This window comes from Lampris incognitus, chromosome 18, assembly GCF_029633865.1.
Source record: "Lampris incognitus isolate fLamInc1 chromosome 18, fLamInc1.hap2, whole genome shotgun sequence".
Classification (NCBI taxonomy): Eukaryota; Metazoa; Chordata; class Actinopteri; order Lampriformes; family Lampridae; genus Lampris; species Lampris incognitus.
Window position 1 is genome coordinate 21758364 of NC_079228.1, and position 19138 is coordinate 21777501.

At 43.2% G+C, this 19138-nt stretch overlaps 1 protein-coding gene across 3 annotated transcripts; it reads left to right on the forward strand.

Annotated features, from left to right (window-relative positions):
* The first annotated feature begins 604 nt into the window (after positions 1-604).
* LOC130128564 (sodium-dependent neutral amino acid transporter B(0)AT3-like) lies at positions 605-15479 on the forward strand. Of its 3 annotated transcripts, none has more exons than XM_056298200.1 (12): positions 605-860; positions 1344-1484; positions 2384-2521; positions 2770-2951; positions 5457-5567; positions 8203-8315; positions 8587-8715; positions 8840-8996; positions 9550-9754; positions 14608-14761; positions 14876-15038; positions 15131-15479. In XM_056298200.1, exons 1-12 carry the CDS (start codon positions 716-718, stop codon positions 15332-15334), a joined length of 1842 nt encoding a protein of 613 aa, XP_056154175.1. In that variant the 5' UTR covers positions 605-715; the 3' UTR covers positions 15335-15479. The 3 variants fall into 3 exon arrangements, with proteins under 3 accessions (XP_056154175.1, XP_056154174.1, XP_056154176.1); XM_056298199.1 differs by having other exon boundaries at positions 610-860; positions 14602-14761; XM_056298201.1 differs by lacking the exon at positions 1344-1484 and having other exon boundaries at positions 802-860; positions 2476-2521; positions 14602-14761.
* Positions 15480-19138: the final 3659 nt, after the last annotated feature.

Genomic DNA, 19138 nt, shown 5'->3' on the forward strand with positions numbered 1-19138 from the left:
TGACAGTTGTCACTTGTATTTATGCATTATCGGCAGCTTTAAAAATAAAAAATAAAAATAAAAAAGGTGCTATTCATAATTACTAAACATGCACTCAACTCACAATTATAAGCTGTTATTTTAACCATATGGATATGTGCTAATGTTTTATACAGATTCCTGGTGCAAAATAAAAAATACATTGTTTGTAGAGTTTCATATTTTTCTTTATTTCCCATAGTGATGGGTCATTTGTTGAAATGAATCATATTTGAATATGTTGTTCAAGATTGTTTGAGGCTAGCTCAGGATTTTTGTCGTCTAAATACCTTTATGATAATGATGCAGGTCCTTTTTTTTTCAAAGTTTACCCCTCACTGAACTTTGACAGTTGATGATGCCAGTTACTGATAAAACTGTCACTCTGAATTATTTTATGACCAGAAGACACTTTATTACATTATGCCAATGCTGTATCTTACTCAGCAAATGATGTTTGCTTTACTTGTGGGCATTAGTACTTCACGATGACGCGCAAGCTTCGAAGTGTATTCTAACAGTAGCCTGCCGCAAGGTTATCCATTAAACTGAGCTTTGGCACAGATTTCTTGGTATCTTTCCACAGTGTTGGTGTCGGTCAATACAAAGAAGAATTCTTCAGCTGCCTCCTTCCTGGTGACTCATTTTGTTAGTAGCACCAAGATTTCATCAGCTGCTGTCCAACAGAAATTGGAGAATGGCTGATTCGGGGGTCTCTCGGAAGGAAGAAGAGAGGCCCAAGTGGGCCAGTAAGGTCCAGTACCTGCTCACCTGCATCGGATTTGCTGTGGGAGTGGGAAATGTGTGGCGTTTTCCCTATTTGTGCCAGATCCATGGAGGAGGTTTGATGCTTTCTATATGCCATTATTAGCGTTACATGTTAGCATAGGCTGTTGTCTTTTACTACCTTCTTTGAACGTCTTTTTCAGAATTCTCTCCGACCGCTATAACAGTACTTTTTACAATGCAGTGAAATCATGTATTCTATGTGCCCTCCTCAGGCAGTAAGACATTACAGAAATGGAAATGATTACCCTAATGAGATTTAAAATGTCACAATGGAGGCCAGGGTGAGGATTTTAGCATAAATAATAAAACCTTTTCTAACCAATTCACAGCACTTAAACTGTTCCACGGGGAAGGAATCTCTACTGTAAATGACAAAAATATAATCATACGACATGGTTGTCAGAAAGAACAACAGCTTTGCACTCACATTACAAAATGCAGCGACTTTTACCACTAGATATACAGATTGTTTTGCAAGAGCCCTGTAGCAGGGGAAGCAACTACACCACGCTGCCCTCCTCATTGTGTTTCTCCAGGTGCGTTCCTCATCCCTTACCTGATAGCGTTGGTGTTTGAGGGTCTTCCTCTGCTCTACCTGGAGCTGGCCATAGGACAGAGGCTCCGCATGGGCAGCGTTGGTGTCTGGAACTCCATCTCCCCATTTCTGGGTGGAGTCGGTGAATAAACCCATATGACAATATGATTCCCAACTGGTTTTGCTGTGTGTGTGTGTGTGTGTGTGTGTGTGTGTGTGTGTGTGTGTGTGTGTGTGTGTGTGTGTGTGTGTGTGTGTGTGTTTGGTGGCATTTTCTTGGTCCCCATGAGGGAAATTGGTTATTTCTGGGCTAGGGCTTATGTTTATGGCTCAGTTCACAATTGGGGTTATGTTTAGGTTTAGGCTTAGGCGTGGTGTTAGTTAAGGCTCACGTTTAAGGATAGGTGTAATTTTTTTTTCTAAATTGGATTCAGTTTAGGGTTAATCTTAGGATTTCAGAATAAGGAAATGTGTTTTTAGCTTTGGGGGGGGCAGGAGGACATGTAAACGAGGACATGCAAACTAATGTGTGTGTGTGTGTGTGTGTGAGGGGTATAATAGAATTGAGATAAAAGGCTGAGAGTGTGTTATGTGTGCAGATATGTGAATATGTTGATTACTTTAAACATGAGTGAATGCATGTGTAACTGTGTTATAATTAGGTAACTTCAGCTGCCCTTATTATTCCTCACTATTTAGGTGATATTTTACAACTCTGAATTCCGAGTGTCACATTTTAATATACGCTGCGTTGGACTTTTCCGGAAAAAGAAAACAAAAACAAAACAAAGATGCTTGGAAGCATTTTTCAACCTTGTACTAATTTGTCCCTAGGTGTGAATGTGTGTGTGTGTCGGCCCTGTGATGGCCTGGCGGCCTGTCCAGGGTGTCTGTCCGCCTGTTGCCAATAACTGCTGGGATAGGCTCCAGCATCCCCGCGACCCCAACTGGGATAAGCGGCTTGGAAAATGGATGGATGGATAATTTCAATATGCAATACACTGTTCATTTGATGCGATATACATCACTCTCTTGGTTTAGGCATATCCTCGATGATCGTTTCATTCTTGGTGTGTTTGTTCTACAATACTCTTGTGGCTTGGGTCATCTGGTACTTCTTCAACTCCTTCCAGGACCCTTTGCCTTGGAGTCAATGTGCCGTCAATGAAAACCACACAGGTGAGTTGCAACCGTGCAGAAAAGTGAGAATACAACTCACCAATTCACATTTGAAATGCAGTTGATGCAAGAGACTTGGCGTCGATGCAGTTCTCAGTAACGAACTTCTGAAAAGGTGACATTTCAATCTGAAAAGGTGACGGTGGTATTGCACAAGCTATAATTCAACAGCAAGTAATATTTAGTGTGGCCAGCGATGGTTGAGGACACTCTCCAGCCAGTGCTTATCTGTTTACCATCACTATCAGGCTATAATCAGGAGTGCGTAGAGAGCACGTCAGTGAACTACTTCTGGTACCGTGAGACCCTGAACATCACGCCCGACATTGAGATCAGTGGCTCATTACAATGGTGGATGGTCATCTGCCTGGCCACCGCCTGGTGTGTGGTCTACATCTGCTTCATCAGGGGCATCGAAACCATTGGAAAGGTGGGTGGCCTTGCGTTTTCCCAACTCTGATTCACTGAGAGTGAATAGAACATGTCAGTAAGACTACTACTACTTCCGGCTGCTCCCATTAGGGGTCGCCACAGCAGATCGTCCGTTTCCATCTCTTCCTGTCTTCTGCATCTTCCTCTGTCACACCAGCCACCTGCATGTCTTCCCTCACCACATCCATAAACCTCCTCTTTGGCCTTCCTCTTTTACTCTTCCCTGGCAGCTCCATAGTCAGCATCCTTCTTCCAATATACCCAGCATCTCTCCTCCACACATGTCCAAGTCATCTCAATATTGTCTCTCTTGCTTTGTCTCCAGACCATCCAACCCGAGCTCTCCCTCTAATATAATCGTTCCTAATCCTGTTTTTCTTTGTCACTCCCAGTGAAAATCTTAACACTTTCAACTCTGCCTCCTGTCTTTTCATCAGTGCTACTGTCTCCAAACCATATAACATAGCTGGTCTCACAACCATCTTGTAAACCTTCCCTTTAACTCTTGCTGGTACCCTTCTGTCACAAATAACTATTGACACTCTTCTCCACCCACTCCACCCTGCCTGCACTCTCTTCTTCACCTCTCTCCTGCACTCCCCATTACTTTGGAATGTTGACCCCAAGTATTTAAACTCATATGCCTTCATCACCTCCACTCCTTGCATCCTGACCATTCCACTGTCCTCCCTCTCATTCATGCTTAGGTATTCCATCTTGCTCCTACGGACTTTCATTCCTCTTCTCTCCAGTGCATACCTCCACCTCTCCAGGCTCTCCTCAACCTGCACCCTACTCTCGCTACAGATCACAATGTCATCTGCAAACATCATAGTCCATGGAGACTCGTGCCTGATCTCATCCATCAACCTGTCCATCAACATTGCAAACAAGAAAGGGCTCAGAGCCAATCCTTGATGTAATCCCACCTCCACCTTGAACCCATCTGTCATTCCAACTGTACACCTCACCATTGTCACACTTCCCACATACATATCCTGCACCACTCCTACATACTTCTCTGCAACTGCCAACTTCCACATACAATACCACACCTCCTCTCTCGGCACCCTGTCATATGCTTTCTCTAAATCCACAAAGACTCAATGCAACTCTTTCTGGCCTTCTCTATACTTCTCCATCAACATTCTCAAAGCAAACATCACATCTGTGGCGCTCTTTCGCAGCATGAAACCATACTGCTGCTCGCTAATCCTCACCTCTCCTCTTAACCTAACTTATATTACTCTTTCCCATATCTTCATACTGTGGCTGATCAACTTTATACCTCTGTAGTTGCTACAGATCTGCACATCGCCCTTGTTCTTGAAAATCGGTACCAGTATGCTTCTTCTCCACACCTCAGCCATCCTCTCACTTTCCAAGATTGTGTTAAACAATCTATACTTAGCACAAAAAGTAAGGAAATTTGTGTTTGGTAGATTATTTCTTTGTTGTAACAATGCTTCTTGGCAATAAATCTTATACTGTTGGAAAGCCTGTTTATTTCCCTTTTAAATGGTGCCACATTTGTAAGGAACATGCATTTGTGGGATGAGCAGCAGAGCTGAGTATGTGGGTTGCATCCATGAAAAATTTGTCAAATCTTCTTTGCCAATGCCAAACAGCTTATTTTGCTGTAGCTATTGACTCTTGTTTTGAGCTTCTGGTACCCCAGGTGCTGACAATCAGCTGCCTGGTATAAGATTTATTGCCAAGAAGCATTGTTATAACAAAGAAATAATCTACCAAACACAAATTTCCTTTCTTTTTGTGCTAAGTTTAGTTAAAAACTCTACTGCCATCTCTCTTAAACATCTCCATGCCTCCACAGGTATGTCATCAGGACCAACTGCCTTTCCACCACTCTTCATCCTCTTCATAGCTGCCCTCAGTTCCTCCTTGCTAATCCACTGAACTTCCTGATTCACTATCCCCACTTCATCCCGCCTTCTCTCTCTCTCATTTTCTTCATTCATCAGCCCCTCAAAATACTCCTTCCACCTTCTCAGCACACTCTCCTCGCTTGTCAGCACATTTCCATCTGTATCCTTGATCGCCCTAACTTGCTGCACATCCTTCCCAGCTCAGTCCCTCTGTCTAGCCAATTGTTACAAGTCCTTTTCTCCTTCCTAAGTGTCTAACTTGTCATACAACTCACCATACGCCTTTTCCTTTGCCTTTGCCAACCCTCTTCACTTTACACTGCATCTCCTTGTACTCCTGCCTACTTTCTTCATCTCTCTGACTATCCCACATCTTCTTTGTCAACCTCTCCCTCTATATAATTTGCTGTACTTCCTCATTCCACCGCCAAGTCTTCTTGTCTTCCTTCCTCTGTCCTGATGACACACCAAGTGCCTTCCTAGCTGTCTCCCTCGCTATTTCTGCAGTGCTTGCCCAGCCATCCAGCAACTCTTCACTACCACCCAGTGTCTGTGTTAACTCCTCCCTGAACTCCACACAAGTCTTCCTTCTTCAACTTCAAATTGATATCTTTCAGGCTGTGTACGTGACGGTTACATTTCCCTACCTGGTATTGACTATTTTCCTGGTGAATGCCCTCACTCTGCCTGGAGCAGCCGATGGACTGGCGTACCTCTTCACACCCAATGTAACTATCATTCAGAATAAGAATAATACACCCATTTCACGCTGCGGCCATCTTGGATTTTAAAAAAACCAAGTGGTGGGAATTTAGCCACGCCCCCTTCTTACTTCATTGAAAACACTGCGGGAAGCAACATGTCGTACTGCTGTGTACCATCCTGCAACTCCTATCAAAGAAGGGAAAGAGATAAATCTGTATATATATGTATATATATATATATATATATATGTGTGTGTGTGTATATATATATATGTGTATATATATGTGTGTATATATATATATATATATATATATATATATATATATATATATATATATATTCACTAATCTTTCAATAGTGGATAGCTCTGTTCTGACACATCATCTTGATAACAGGAAAATGTGTGGATTTATATTGCGTCCCACATGTATGACATATCCTCATGTGTCCAGTGAGGTTTGGGCGACTCTACCTGATCATGACTACGACGTGAAGCCCCTTTCTGTGGAAGACCAGCTTGACGCAGTAAAGAAACGCATTGCTTTCCTGGAGGATGAAAATAAAAAGCTGAAAAGTGAGCGTTTTGGTCTAGAACGCTTCCAGTGTGCGCCCAGTCTGATCAGATTTTACACTGGTTTTAAGGATTACCACACCCTCAAAGCACTCTTCCTAGCTTTACAGCCTACTGCAGAGTCCATGGTGCAATGGACTCAAATGCAAAGGAAAGGCCATAACCTAGAACACATTTCTGTGTCTGGCTTCCATGCAGAGCATTTATCGCTGATTGATCAGTTTTTCCTATTCTTGTGCTGTGTGAGGCGGGGCTTTTTTGCTCTGGATTTATCTGTACGATTCAATGTGTCGCCAGCCACAGTCAGCAGGAACTGTACGACATGGGCCACTATTTGCTCTTTATGTTAGGGACCCTCCCAATATGGCCTAGTAGAGCAGCAGTAGACGAGCTAATGCCACCAGTATTCAGGGAATTCTACCCAAACACAAGAGTGATACTAGACTGCACAGAGATCCACATCGAGACAGCTAGTTCGAAGGTTTTAAACACCATGACATAATCCCATTATAAAAGTAACACTACACTGAAATCCCTAATTGGGATCACTCCCTCAGGGTCAGTTAGCCTGGTAAGTAATCTATACACAGGATGTATTTCTGATAAGGAGACAACTAAGAGGTCAGGTGTTCTGGACCTCTTAGAGTCAGGTGTTGAGGTCATGGCTGATAAGGGCTTCCTTATCAAAGACCTGCTCGATGAAATAGATGTAAAACTTGTCATCCCTGCATTTTTAGGCCCAAGTGGACAGTTTAGCTGTGATGAGCTCACAGACACACAGAGTATTGCTGGCTTGAGAATACACGTCGAACGGTCAATAAGACGCATAAAGGAGTACCACATTTTTGATGGAGTCATACCCCTTTCACTAAGTGGAACAGTCAACCAACTGTAGACTGTGTGTGCTCTCCTAACACATTTTCAGGGACCACTGTTTTAAACATTTGTTAAAATCAGCTGACAAGAAAATAGTGCACACAAACCTTAGATAGATTGAAACATATTTAACTTCATTTCAGTACAGTCCCATTTTTTAGCCCACACCTTGAGATGAGCAATCACTATCTTAGTTTAGTAAACAATTGATGATTTGAGTTGGTAGTGAGTTCCAGTTTATTGCTACAACAGAATGACAGTTGACCCAACATATTTTAGTTTAAAATGAACCAACAGTTTTGTTAAAGTTAAAGGACAAAGAATAAAAATATTGTAGATGGGACAATCTAATGTATAAATATTGAATGTACAGTATAAAAATGAAATGTATCTTATTTTTTATTTTATTGTGATTAAACAGCTTCTTTGAATACAGCCCTGTGTGTGTGTCTCTCCTCACTGGCACAGGAGAGGCAGAAAGTACTCGATAAAGAAAAGATCCAGCTTAGTTTTCATATTGTGGCAAATGACGGTAGGTGCTCGAGGTTGGTAGTCCAAACGATGTTTGCTGCTGCCCCCGGCTGCATTGATTTCCGATTGAGTAAGAAGGGGGCGTGGATAAATTCCCACCACTTGGTTTTTTAAAAATCCAAGATGGCCGCGGCGTGAAATGGGTGTATTATGTTTCTCTTTGTGTGTGTGTGTGTGTGTGTGTGTGTGTGTGTGTGTGTGTGTGTGTGTGTGTGTGTGTTGGGGGGGGGGCAGTTGAGTTGCCAGAAATGCCAGTAATTTGACTTGATGCATTTCTCACTGTGGCACTTAGAAATGACACAAAACCTCAAGAGAAGTAAAAAGTGCTTGTAAAGAGATAGTAGTTTGCTGCAACAATAGAAATGTTGTACCCGTGCATGTGGGAATAGTATAACAAGTACAAAATAAATGGTATCGAAAGAAGCTTTGGATAAAAGTGCCGAATGGTCTGATTTGTTTATTGCTAATGGTGGTATACTAGTTAGTGGTGGACGTTTTATTGTTATTGTCAGTGTTGCAATAGAGTTCTTATTAGGATGTGCATTAACATTAGCATCGGTGTTAGTATGGCCCCTGGAACTGCTATTGGTAGCCTTTTCCTGTGGATTGTTAAGGGTTTTCAGGGTTGTACGGGGCTGATCCTGCCCTCTTTTTACTTCACATTGCCATATCTCTTTCAGTGGGAAACTCTGCAAAAACCCCAGGTGTGGCTGGATGCCGCAACTCAGATCTTCTTCTCCCTCTCGGTGGCCTTTGGAGGCCTCATCGTTTTCTCCAGCTACAACCCCCAGGAGTTAGTGTCCAGTGGGGACTGTTATCTAATTTATGTCATTATTAATGACCCTGTATGAGCCTCCAGTAAAAACGACACCTTCACATTTGAGTGCCACTTCATCTGCTTTAGAGAAAATACTCTTTGTAATTTTGGTAAAGTAGAAATGTAAATGTACTCAACTATCATCACTGAAAGATACACTGTGTAAGTGTCCTTAAATGTAAAATACAATAATGTAAATGATACATTAATAATTTTTCCTTTTCAACTTTTTTAATTTGTCTGTCAGTAATAACTGTGAGAAGGATACAGTTGTGGTTGGGCTGGTAAACAGTGCTACATCCCTCTATGCCTCCATCTCTGTCTTTTCCATCCTTGGGTTTAAAGCCAACAGCAACTACATCACCTGTCTTGAAGGGTATGCATGTTAATGAATATATCTCTGACTAAATCATTAGCTGCCGTTTGCCTGATTAAAATCACTGCCGAGCTGATATCATGAAGCAAGTCAAAGAGCTTACATGCTGGTTTACTGTCCGCAGAAACATCTTGGCTCTGACTAACCGGTTTGACATTGGGGACCAGAACATAACAGTGGAGAACTATGATGCCTGGCTTGAATACTTGAACAGGACAAATTCAGATAAGGTCGCCAGTTTGACCCTGAAGGAATGCAATCTGCAAACATTCCTTGACCAGGTATTGTAACTCAGAAGATAGCTGATAAACTCATTTTCGTTTCTGCATTCAACTTTGGCAAAATCTACAAAGATGGCAGTTGACCGGAGATGGATCAGTGCACTATCATACCCCTTTGCTTCCCGCTAAAGGGCAGCTGTGGCCTAAAGGCTAGAGAAGTGGGCTTGTAATCGGAAGGTCACTGGTTCGATCCCCGGACCAGCAGGAAAATGTGGGTGGGGTGAATGAATGATGCTCTCCCCTTCCTCAATACCCACGGCTGATGTGCCATTGACGAAAGCATTTAATCCACCAACCAACTGCTCCAGTGGAGCTGCTCAGTGGCCACCAGTGAATACTGTGGTTGTACTGGGCAGCTGCCAGGTGTGAATGTGTAGCAAGGCATTGCTGAAAAAGAGCACACATGCTCACTGTACTACACTGGGTAAATAAAGGCTGAAAAAATACACCTATATTTGCTCTCCTGTATGTCTGGTACAGGTCAGTCATGTACTGCATTCCCAAGCATCCTCTTATTTTTTTCTTCCTTTTTTCTTTCATTCGCTGCCCTCAGAGTGCATCCGGGACTGGCCTTGCATTCATTGTGTTCACTGAGGCAGTGATGAAGATGCCCGGCTCTCAGGTGTGGTCCATTCTGTTCTTTGTCATGTTGTTCAGCCTGGGACTCTCAACTATGTTCGGCAACTTGGAAGGCGTCCTCAACCCTCTCTATGAACTAAACTTGGTACCAAAATGGATGCCCAAGGAGCTCTTCACAGGTACCAGTCAGCAGTGGCCCTTTGGGACATATTGTCCCAATGGCTGAAGTGTTTCTAAAATGTTTATGACACTTTCTGATCTCAAGAACCAGACCTACATTCTCCATGAAGGGCCAGTTGAGACATGTCTATAAGCATGGAATGGAGCACTTTTAATGACTGCAAGATATCTACATTGTAGCGTAATTCCACTATATTTTAAATTTTGCACTTGTGAAAACTAGGGGCACCACTTTCCAGAGGAAAGACAATAAGATAAACATAATCAGTTAGTCAGAGATCTGAACGTTGTGAATTCTCAGTTCAGGGATATCTATCTCTGCTTCAAAGAAACACACAGCACAAATAAAGATAGCTGTTACGTCACCTCTCAGATGAAGAAAATACACACAACAACGACTTGCTCTAGATGGGAACATTTATCGCCTAACTAATAGGATAAGTGAGCATATATACAGTTGGAGCAAGCGGTAAAAGAAATTAAACATGAATGACTGTATGAAGGAGAAAATAATCATTATTAATGTTTTTTGTCATTATCAAGTTGGCACTACATGGATGGTAGCCTCAGTTTTGCGCTCTTATACTTTTTCTGTTTTTGTTTTATTTTTTTTTGTTTTCAGTGCCCACTCACTAATCACACACAGCAGGGAAGAACTGTTAAGCCTCCAACTGTCTACTGGACAAACTGAACAGACTTTTTTACCGACTTAAACTGAACGTTTTAATGAAAGCCTTGCTGAGCTTTTGGCTCTGTGCCAGCTCTGGTGGAGACCCCGACAGGTTAAGCTAGCTGCTGTGCTCGCTAAGCTGCAACAACTGGGATTCCGAACTGTGCTCCTGTCAATCCACCTGGCGAATGTCCACTCTCTGGTCAACAAGGATGAACTCATACTCCTAAATGGAAAAAAACTCAGACTTTTCCAGATCTGCTGCCCTGTGCTTTACTGAAACATGGTTTAGTCAGCATATACCGGACAGTACACTTCATCTGCAGATCACTGGAGCAGTGAGAAGTCCCCTCCTGCTTCAAGAGCTCCACTATCAAACCCATATCACAGTATTAAATGACTATAGACCTGTTGCCTTAATGTCTGTGGTGATGAAATCCTCTGAGAGACTGGTGTTGGCCCACCTGAAGGCTCGACCCCCTGCAGTTGACTAACTGAGCAATCAGGTCAGTGAAGGATGCAGTCAACATGGGATTGCACTACATCTTCCAACACCTTAACTCCCCAGGGACACGTGCAAGGGTCCTGTTTGTGGACTTCAGTTCAGCGTTCAACACCATCGTCCCAGATATCCTCCACACCAAACTCACCCAGCTCACTGTACCAGCTCCCATCTGCCAGTAGTTTAAACACTTCATGACAGATAGGAGGGAGCAGGTCAGGCTGGGGAAAATCACATCCAGCATCTAGACAATCAGCACTGGCACCCCCCAGGGATGTGTGCTCTCCCCTCTACTCTTCTCCCTCATGACTGCACCTCAGGAGACCTGTCTGTTAAACTCTTGGAGTTTGTGGACAACAAAACCATCATTGGCCTTATCTGGGATGGTGACAAGTCTATATATAGATGGGAGGTTTAACAGCTGGCCCTCTGGTGCGGCCATAACAACCTGGAGCTTAACATGCTCAAAACTGTGGAGATGACAGTGGACTTCAGAAGGAACCCCCTAACACTGCGCCCCCCCCCACCTCATCATACTCAACAGCACAGTGTCTATGGTGAAAACCTACAGATTTCTGGGTTCCACAATCTCCCACTACCTAAGCTAGGCCTCCAACATAGACACTATCATCACCGGTGCCCCGGTGGCTCATCTGGTAGAGTGCATACCACATAAGGCTGGGTCTTTACCGCAGAGGCCTGAGTTCGAATCCAGCCCGGGCCCTTTGCTGCATGTCACCCCTGCCTTTCCAGTCTCTCTTGACTATCGCTATCTAATAAAGGCAGGAAATGCCAAAAAAATTTCTTAAAAAAAAAAAGGCCAACCAAGCAGAGGATGTACTTTTTCCACCAGCTCAGGAAGTTCAATCTGCTTCAGGAACTGCTAATTCAGTTCTACACTGCAATAATCCAGTCTGTCCTCTGCACATCCATCACTGTTTGGTTTGGATCAGCCACCAAACAGGACAGGGGCAGACTACAACCGACAGTAAAGTCTACAGAGAGTCTGCAGCAGTACTGTTGTCCCCAGGAAGATCTGGGCTTGATTCACAGATCTGGGCTTTCTGGATGGACTTTGCAGATCAAATCATCTGCGATGTTTTTGTGTTCACCCTTCTTAAAGTATAACTCTCTTGCACAGTAACCTAGTTTCTCTTGAGCCCTAAATGCTCCCTCATGCAGTAACTTGGTTTCTCTCACGCACTAAACGGCAATTCAACCTCTCTTGTGCAGTTACTCATCCTTTCTCGTGCGTGCATCCCTGTTTCCTTTCTCAACTGTCGCTCAGCTTTTGTCCGGTTTAGCGTCTCATACACCGAAGTCCTGAGGAGGGAGAACAGAATATCCGATCGGAAGTGGAGGAGTAATAAACTTCAAATTTTCTGTGAACAATTTGAGAAACAGTCATCACACATATAAAGAAGCAGTTAAGGCTGTGAGAGCAAAATACTTTTCTGACCTAATTTCCAACAATTCTCATAATCCTATGGTCTTATTCAGTACCATAAATTCTGTCATCTACCCTGCCCCCAGTACCAGCTTAGATGTGTCCCCTGTTAAGTGTGAAGATTTTTTTTAAAATTTCATGAGTCGTCTGGACAGTGTAGAGGTCTATTCCGTTGCCTAACAACACAAGGATCACCAGTTGGAATCCCCATGTTACCTCTGCCTTGGTCAGGAGTCCCTAGAGACACAACTGACCGTGTCTGCAGGTGAGAGGCCGGATCTGGGTATATGTCCTGGTCACTGCACTAGCGCCTCCTCTGGTCAGTCGGGGCGCCTGTTCAGGGGGGAGAGAGAACTGGGGGGAACAGCGTGATCCTCCCATGCGCTATGTCCCCCTGGCGAAACGTCTCTCTGTCAGGGGAAAAGAAGCAGCTGGCGACTCCACATGTATCGGCAGAGGGGGTGGAGCAGTGACCGGGACAGCTCGGAAGAGTGAGGTAATTGGCCAAGTACAATTGGGGAGAAAAAGGGGAAAAAAACATTTTTTTTCATTAGCAAAGTTGAGGATATTAGAATGATGGTGACGTTAATCACAGGGAGCTCATTAAGTGGCCCATGTGAATCTATAAATCCAATAAGCACTTAAAAAAAGTTTCTCGGGTGAGTTCCTGGTCTGTTTAATGTCAATTTGGCACTTTTTATGTGAGGTGAAGATACAGCCATTTGTGTGTGCGTGCTCTTGTGTACACACAAGCAGGATGTCAGATTAAACCACATAATGTTTCTGGAAGAATTCAAACTTGTATCCCTCGGTTTGCTACAACATAAACCGCAGGTTTTATTTTTTTTACCATATGGTTGTGGTGTTAAAGATTGACATTTTAGCATTTGTAAAGTTAATACCTAAGCTTGATACTTTGCTGATCTACATCCCAAAAAAAAAAAATCTTCCAGGATAATTTAGGAGACATGTCACATCTATTTGTGAATGCTAGATGCTAGGTTTTTAGCTGGTTCCAGTCATCGAAATAACCATTTTAATATACTTAAATGTTAATTTATACACTGGGTCACATATACTGATGCTAGCAGAAGGCTAAGTTTTGTTTGATTTAAAAATGATGTCCACATCATTCAATACACATTGTTATAATAACATGAATTATTCTACTCCAGCATTCTCATTGTTCAGAAATCAGACAATTACTCAAAGGCTGGGCCCAAATTTAGATGATCAACTTAATCACTAACTTTATTGTCCTGAATGGGAAATTTGTTACACAGTCAGGATTAGAAAGACTAGCACACACTTACACCAACTTACTATAAAGATTCACATTATCAAAAGGATAAAGGAGCAACACGTCTTATCGTAACTCTGTGCAAAAGTGCATAAGTGTAAAAATTCCATATTATGTGCAAAGGTGCTGTAGTCAGTAGAATTAACTAGACTAATTATCTGTTCTTCAAGTTGAGAAAATTGATGGCAGATGGAACAAAGGGAGACTATAATATCATCCAGCTATTATAAGAAAAACATATAGCCACACTGAAGTAGCATAGGACCACAAATAAAGGGACCACAAACAATAAAATTGGGTAACAGTAAAACTCTTCCTACATATGTTTTCTTCACTTTTTTTTTGGTCACACGTTTGTCTCTATAACATCTTGTGTTTGATGTTGCTGGTGAATTCTATATTTGTCCTTATTTCCCTAAATCTGATTTAAGTTCTGGTAGCATGGTGGTGCAGTGGTTAGCGCAGTTGCTTCACAGCAAGAAGGTCCTGGGTTCACGCCCCGGGGTAGTCTAACCTTGGGGGTTGTCCCGGGTCATTCTCTGTGTGGAGTTTGCATGTTCTCCCCGTGTCTGCAGTGGGTTTCCTCCGGGTGCTCCGATTTCCTCCCACAGCCCAAAGACATTCAGGTCAGGCGAATCGGCCCATACTATATTGTCCCTAGGTGTCAACGTGTGTGTGTCGGCCCTGTGGCGGCCTGTCCAGGGTGTCTCCCTGCCTGCTGCCCAATGACTGCTGGGATAGGTTCCAGCATCCCCGCGACCCTGAGAGCAGGATAAGCAGTTTGGATAATGAATGGATGGAGGATTTAAATTCTACAATGTAAATTTTACCCCACCTCCAGCTAGCTATAAAACACTGGTGCTTGTATTTGTATTTTTAACCACAGGAGCATGGTCAGATTGTAATCCGTCACTGTCTCTTTTTTAGCATTAGTTTGCTTGATATCCTTCCTGATATCTCTGATCTTCACCCTGGGATCTGGGAACTACTGGTTGGAGATCTTTAACAGCTATGTGGGCTCAGTTCCTTTCCTCATCATCGCTTTCTTTGAGGTCATCGGGGTCATCTATCTCTATGGACTGACACGGTAACACTGGTTTTCCTCTTATGTTCTCTGGTCCGTGTTGTGTGTTTTTTTTTTTCTTAAACCAACAAAATCAACTCAAATGCCGTTTGTGTTGTGATCATTTCTGCTTTGCAGTTTCAGTGAAGACATCCACTTCATGACAGGGAGAAGGCCGAACATCTTCTGGAGGGTCTGCTGGTTGGCTATTAGCCCTCTGATGCTTCTAGTGGTGTTCATAGCTTACGTTGTATCCCAGTCACAAAAGCACCCCTACTATCTGGCATGGAATCCAAACTATGTAAGATCATGTGATGTCTCATCAAATATCTATGGTGAATGACTTCTTGCACTTAAGAAACCACCAAACATAAATCATTCTGTCTCCAACAGGAGAAGTTCCCTGAAACGGTTGTGACGCCTTACCCTGACTGGGTGTTTGCCATCATTGTTCTCCTCTCTGCGCTGCCCGTGGTTCCCATCCCCCTGGTGGCGCTATACAGACTGATCTGTTGTTGGAGTCAAAGGAGGTCCACTGATGGCCCCCGCAGAAGAACCAAATGTGACGCCATTGAAGTCTATACAGTGGACACATAGTTTAGGTGACTGACAGACTGTATGGCACAAATATACCAGAATTTAGAAATTTTTTTGGAGGTATTGTGGTTGGAGAATCCTTTTAGATGCCATAAAGGGACTCTTCCAAAAGCCTGTGAATAAAAACCTGAGTATGTAGATTTAATGTAAACCGGGTTTGACGTCATGTCTTATTTTCAATGATATCCGTAATATCATGCACTTTACTGGTTCTCACTGTTAGTTTCAAATAAGACAACTGTACTTTTTAACTGGGTTTTATTTGCGCTCTCAAAAGCAAGTGGCCACAGCCTACCGAACATTTCAACAAGTGCCTTTCACTAGCAGCGCGCCTTCCTCCTAACAGGAGGGTTACCGTAAAGACTGCAGTAGAAGTGTCTAACAAAACAGGCTACCGTATTAACTGTATTAACAAAAGTTAACAACAAACTTAACAATCTCCCCTCTTTTTTAAAAACAAAAACTGCAAGGATAATATTTCAGGAAAACAAAACAAATGCTCAGTTATCAACAGTCAGACTCAGTCATCTAGCTTCCATTGTCCATTATTCAGTGCCTTAAGTAATACCAGGGAAGAGGCTCCCTTTTTGGTCAGACAGTCAGCCAGCTGTTCCTTTGTAGCTGACCACAGAATACGATGAATCCTTTTGTTCTGGATAAGTTATCTGATGCCACTTATTCTGACATAGAGCTGACATGAGTAGTCTGAGGGACTCTGATGAGCATGTAGGTGAGTCCTTCTGTAGATCTTTAGTGTTGAATTCTTCAAAACCCCTAGCCACAAGATGCGCTTTGGGTATTATGCCATCAGGAGTTTCTTTCAGTGTACACACCCATGTAGTGGACACATGCCTTTGACCCATATCTTTTACCTCCTCAAACACCCCATCATTCTTCCAGCTACTGATTTCATCTAGTTTAGCCTTATCAAATGAAACACCATCTGTGACTAATACATCATTTTCCTGCATATCAGAGCATAGTTCTACACTATCCAGTGGATTAACTCAAAGATTGTCTACCTTAGTAAGATCAGCTGACCCCATAGTACCAGCGATGTCAGATGGTTCTAAGTACTGTAGGTTGTACCAGTTTCTGTTATTTCCTGTAGCCTTTCCTGCTCGTCCCATCACTTTAGCTCTGTGAGACGCACCTGTTACATTATCCACAAAGCTGATTGTTTGACCTGTTTTAAGCCCTAGGGAGGCTCCTACCCTTATGCCTGTCTGTTGATTATCCTTATGATTGTTATCTTCAGTGACATCTGTATCATTGTCTGTAACACCCCCAGCCTCACCGTCATTGTTCATATCAACATCTATGTCACAATCAGTACCAGGTATGTTCCCACTGTCATTGTTAACAACATCCACATCACTAGCAGTAACAGGTACATTCATATTCCCCTCAGTAACATTCTCCCCAGGGTGCTCTAGACCCCCACTAGCACTTACTTCACTCTTATCAGCCTTCCGCAGCCTAGAATGATGAACCCTGACATAGGTCCCACCATGGCGTACAAAGATCACCACCCCATCTTGTCCTATCACGACTCCAGGACCTTTCCACTCAACACAGCCTGTCCTTTTGTAGAACACCTTGTCCCCAGTTTCATACTTCTCATCTGTTGGATGAAGTTGCTTTCGTAGAGCTCTACTGATTCTCTCTGAGCACTCTGCCTCTGTGAAAGCTTTCCTTGCTGCATGTAATGCTGTTATGTGCTGTCCCACCCATGCACTCATAGTAGTTCCCTCCAAAGCAGGTGGCTGATCCACTAACACAGAGGGAAGGTTCGGATTCTCTCCAAACACCAGCTGATGTGGGCTGAAGCCATGTACGTTCTGCATTGTGTTCTTTGCCATGAGTGCCCAATCCAGTGCAGTTTTCCAGTCAACTCCGTTGTCAAGTTTTACCTTAAGCATTATCTCTGTGAGCGTTTGGTTATGGCGTTCCAGCAAGCCATTGCTCCATGGACTATAGCCAGCAGTCGTCTTTATCTCGATGTTGAAGTTCTCTGCCATGTCTCTTATTTCCTCATTATTGAACTCGCCGCCATTGTCACTGAAGAGACACTCCGGTGGACCATGGACACTGATCCAGAAATGTACAAAGCATTTCACTATCACACTTGGTTTCTTTGAGGTCACAATGCCACCCGCACTGAAGCGTGTGAAGTGATCGATAATGTGCAGGTACCACACATTCGGTTCTAGCTCATGTAAATCTACTGCCACAGTCTCATTGTATCGGGAGGCCATGGGCAGACCAACAGCAGGCTTGGGCTTAGGCTTGCTGTACTTAAGACATATCTCACATTTTCCTACTATCTCTTCTAGAATAGCAGTGCTCTCATCATCAGTGTTTCCAGCATTTATCAGCAGCTTCTTCAGTTTGTCAACTGATGCATGTCCGAATTGCTTGTGAAGTTTCAGTAAAGCTTTGTGTTTTTGTTCCTTAGTCATATTCTCTGTGATGGCCAGGACCACATTCTCATATGTATCGCATGGGGACTCATTATCCATTATGTTCAGACAGTAGTGTCCTGAGGAGGTCATCTCCAGAGCTATCCGTTGCTGAAACATTATTGCTGTATCGTTCTCCAAGTTCAGCACAGCTCCTGCTCTCTTTAGCGACGTTTTACTCAGCAGTAAAGGGATGTCAGATGGGACCACTTCTGTTTCTATACAGCATTTTGTTTCTCCTATCTTGACCGGTATCTTGACCTTTTTTTGTCGAATGTACAACTCGCCCATCCCCAAACTTGAAAGGCTTGCTACTCTCTGTGTTAACTATTTTCTGTACTTCTTTCTCATTTAGTCCCCCTACATTGTTATTCAGCCATTTTTCACCACAGACAGTCCTTGTGCATGCCGTGTCAATGACAGCTGATCCCAGAGCCTCAACCATGAATATTTCCGTATCCGATTCCTTAGAAAACAGCGTTACATTACACTCAAAAGGTTCTTCTGTGCATTTATTTTCTTCTGTCACCTTTACATGTTCTTTTTTATGTGGGCAATCTTTCACCCAGTGGAATGTGCTTTGACAAATCCCACACTTTGTTCGTCTTCCGTACTTATCAAGTGGATTTGTGCCTGCGAGTGGTCCTCTAGCTTGCACACTTTGGGCTCGTGTGTGCGGTTTTCTTTGATCTGTGCAGTAGGCTGCATCTTGACTCACGTTAATGGCTCCCGCCTTCTGCTCGTTTTTCTCCGAATATGCGTTTCAGTGCTGACTTCATATCATCAAAAGTGTGCTTACCACATGCAGTCACTGCCAGTTGCTTGTCTTTCACATCAAGACCTGCTTTATCCAGTAGTTTAAACGCCAAAACAGCGTCGGGCAGAACCATCGCGAATTTACGGATCCTGTTGTATTTCTGTTCAAAATCAACAATAAAGTCCACCATCGAGACGCCATTTTCCCTAGATATCCGATCAAACTCAGAATAGGCTTCGTAGGCCCCTTCTCTTCTCTCAAAAAACCTTGTCAAGTTCCCCAATCAAAGTGGTCATTCCATCATCCTTATTTAGATCATCCACGTTTATTCATAAAGCAGTATCCCTCGCTCTACCTGTCAACGATAGAGCCACAGCCAACGCTTGCTTTTTCTTGTCCAAGTTCGTCACCCGTCTCCATATTTCCACTTCATTTTTCCAGTTTTCCTCTGCAGCCATCCTCTGCTACCAATGTTAGTTTCAAATAAGACAACTGTACTTATTTAACTGAGTTTTATTTGCGCTCTCAACAGCAAGTGGCCACAGCCTACCGAACATTTCAACAAGTGCCTTTCACTAGCAGCGC

Excerpts from the sequence above, each read along its gene's own strand:
- LOC130128564 (XM_056298199.1), top strand. The coding sequence starts at position 716 with ATGGCTGATTCGGGGGTCTCTCGGAAGGAAGAAGAGAGGCCCAAGTGG. Across the intron at positions 8,716-8,839 it reads TACATCACCTGTCTTGAAGG|AAACATCTTGGCTCTGACTA; the intron begins GTATGCATGTTA and ends TACTGTCCGCAG. Across the intron at positions 15,039-15,130 it reads TGGCATGGAATCCAAACTAT|GAGAAGTTCCCTGAAACGGT; the intron begins GTAAGATCATGT and ends TGTCTCCAACAG.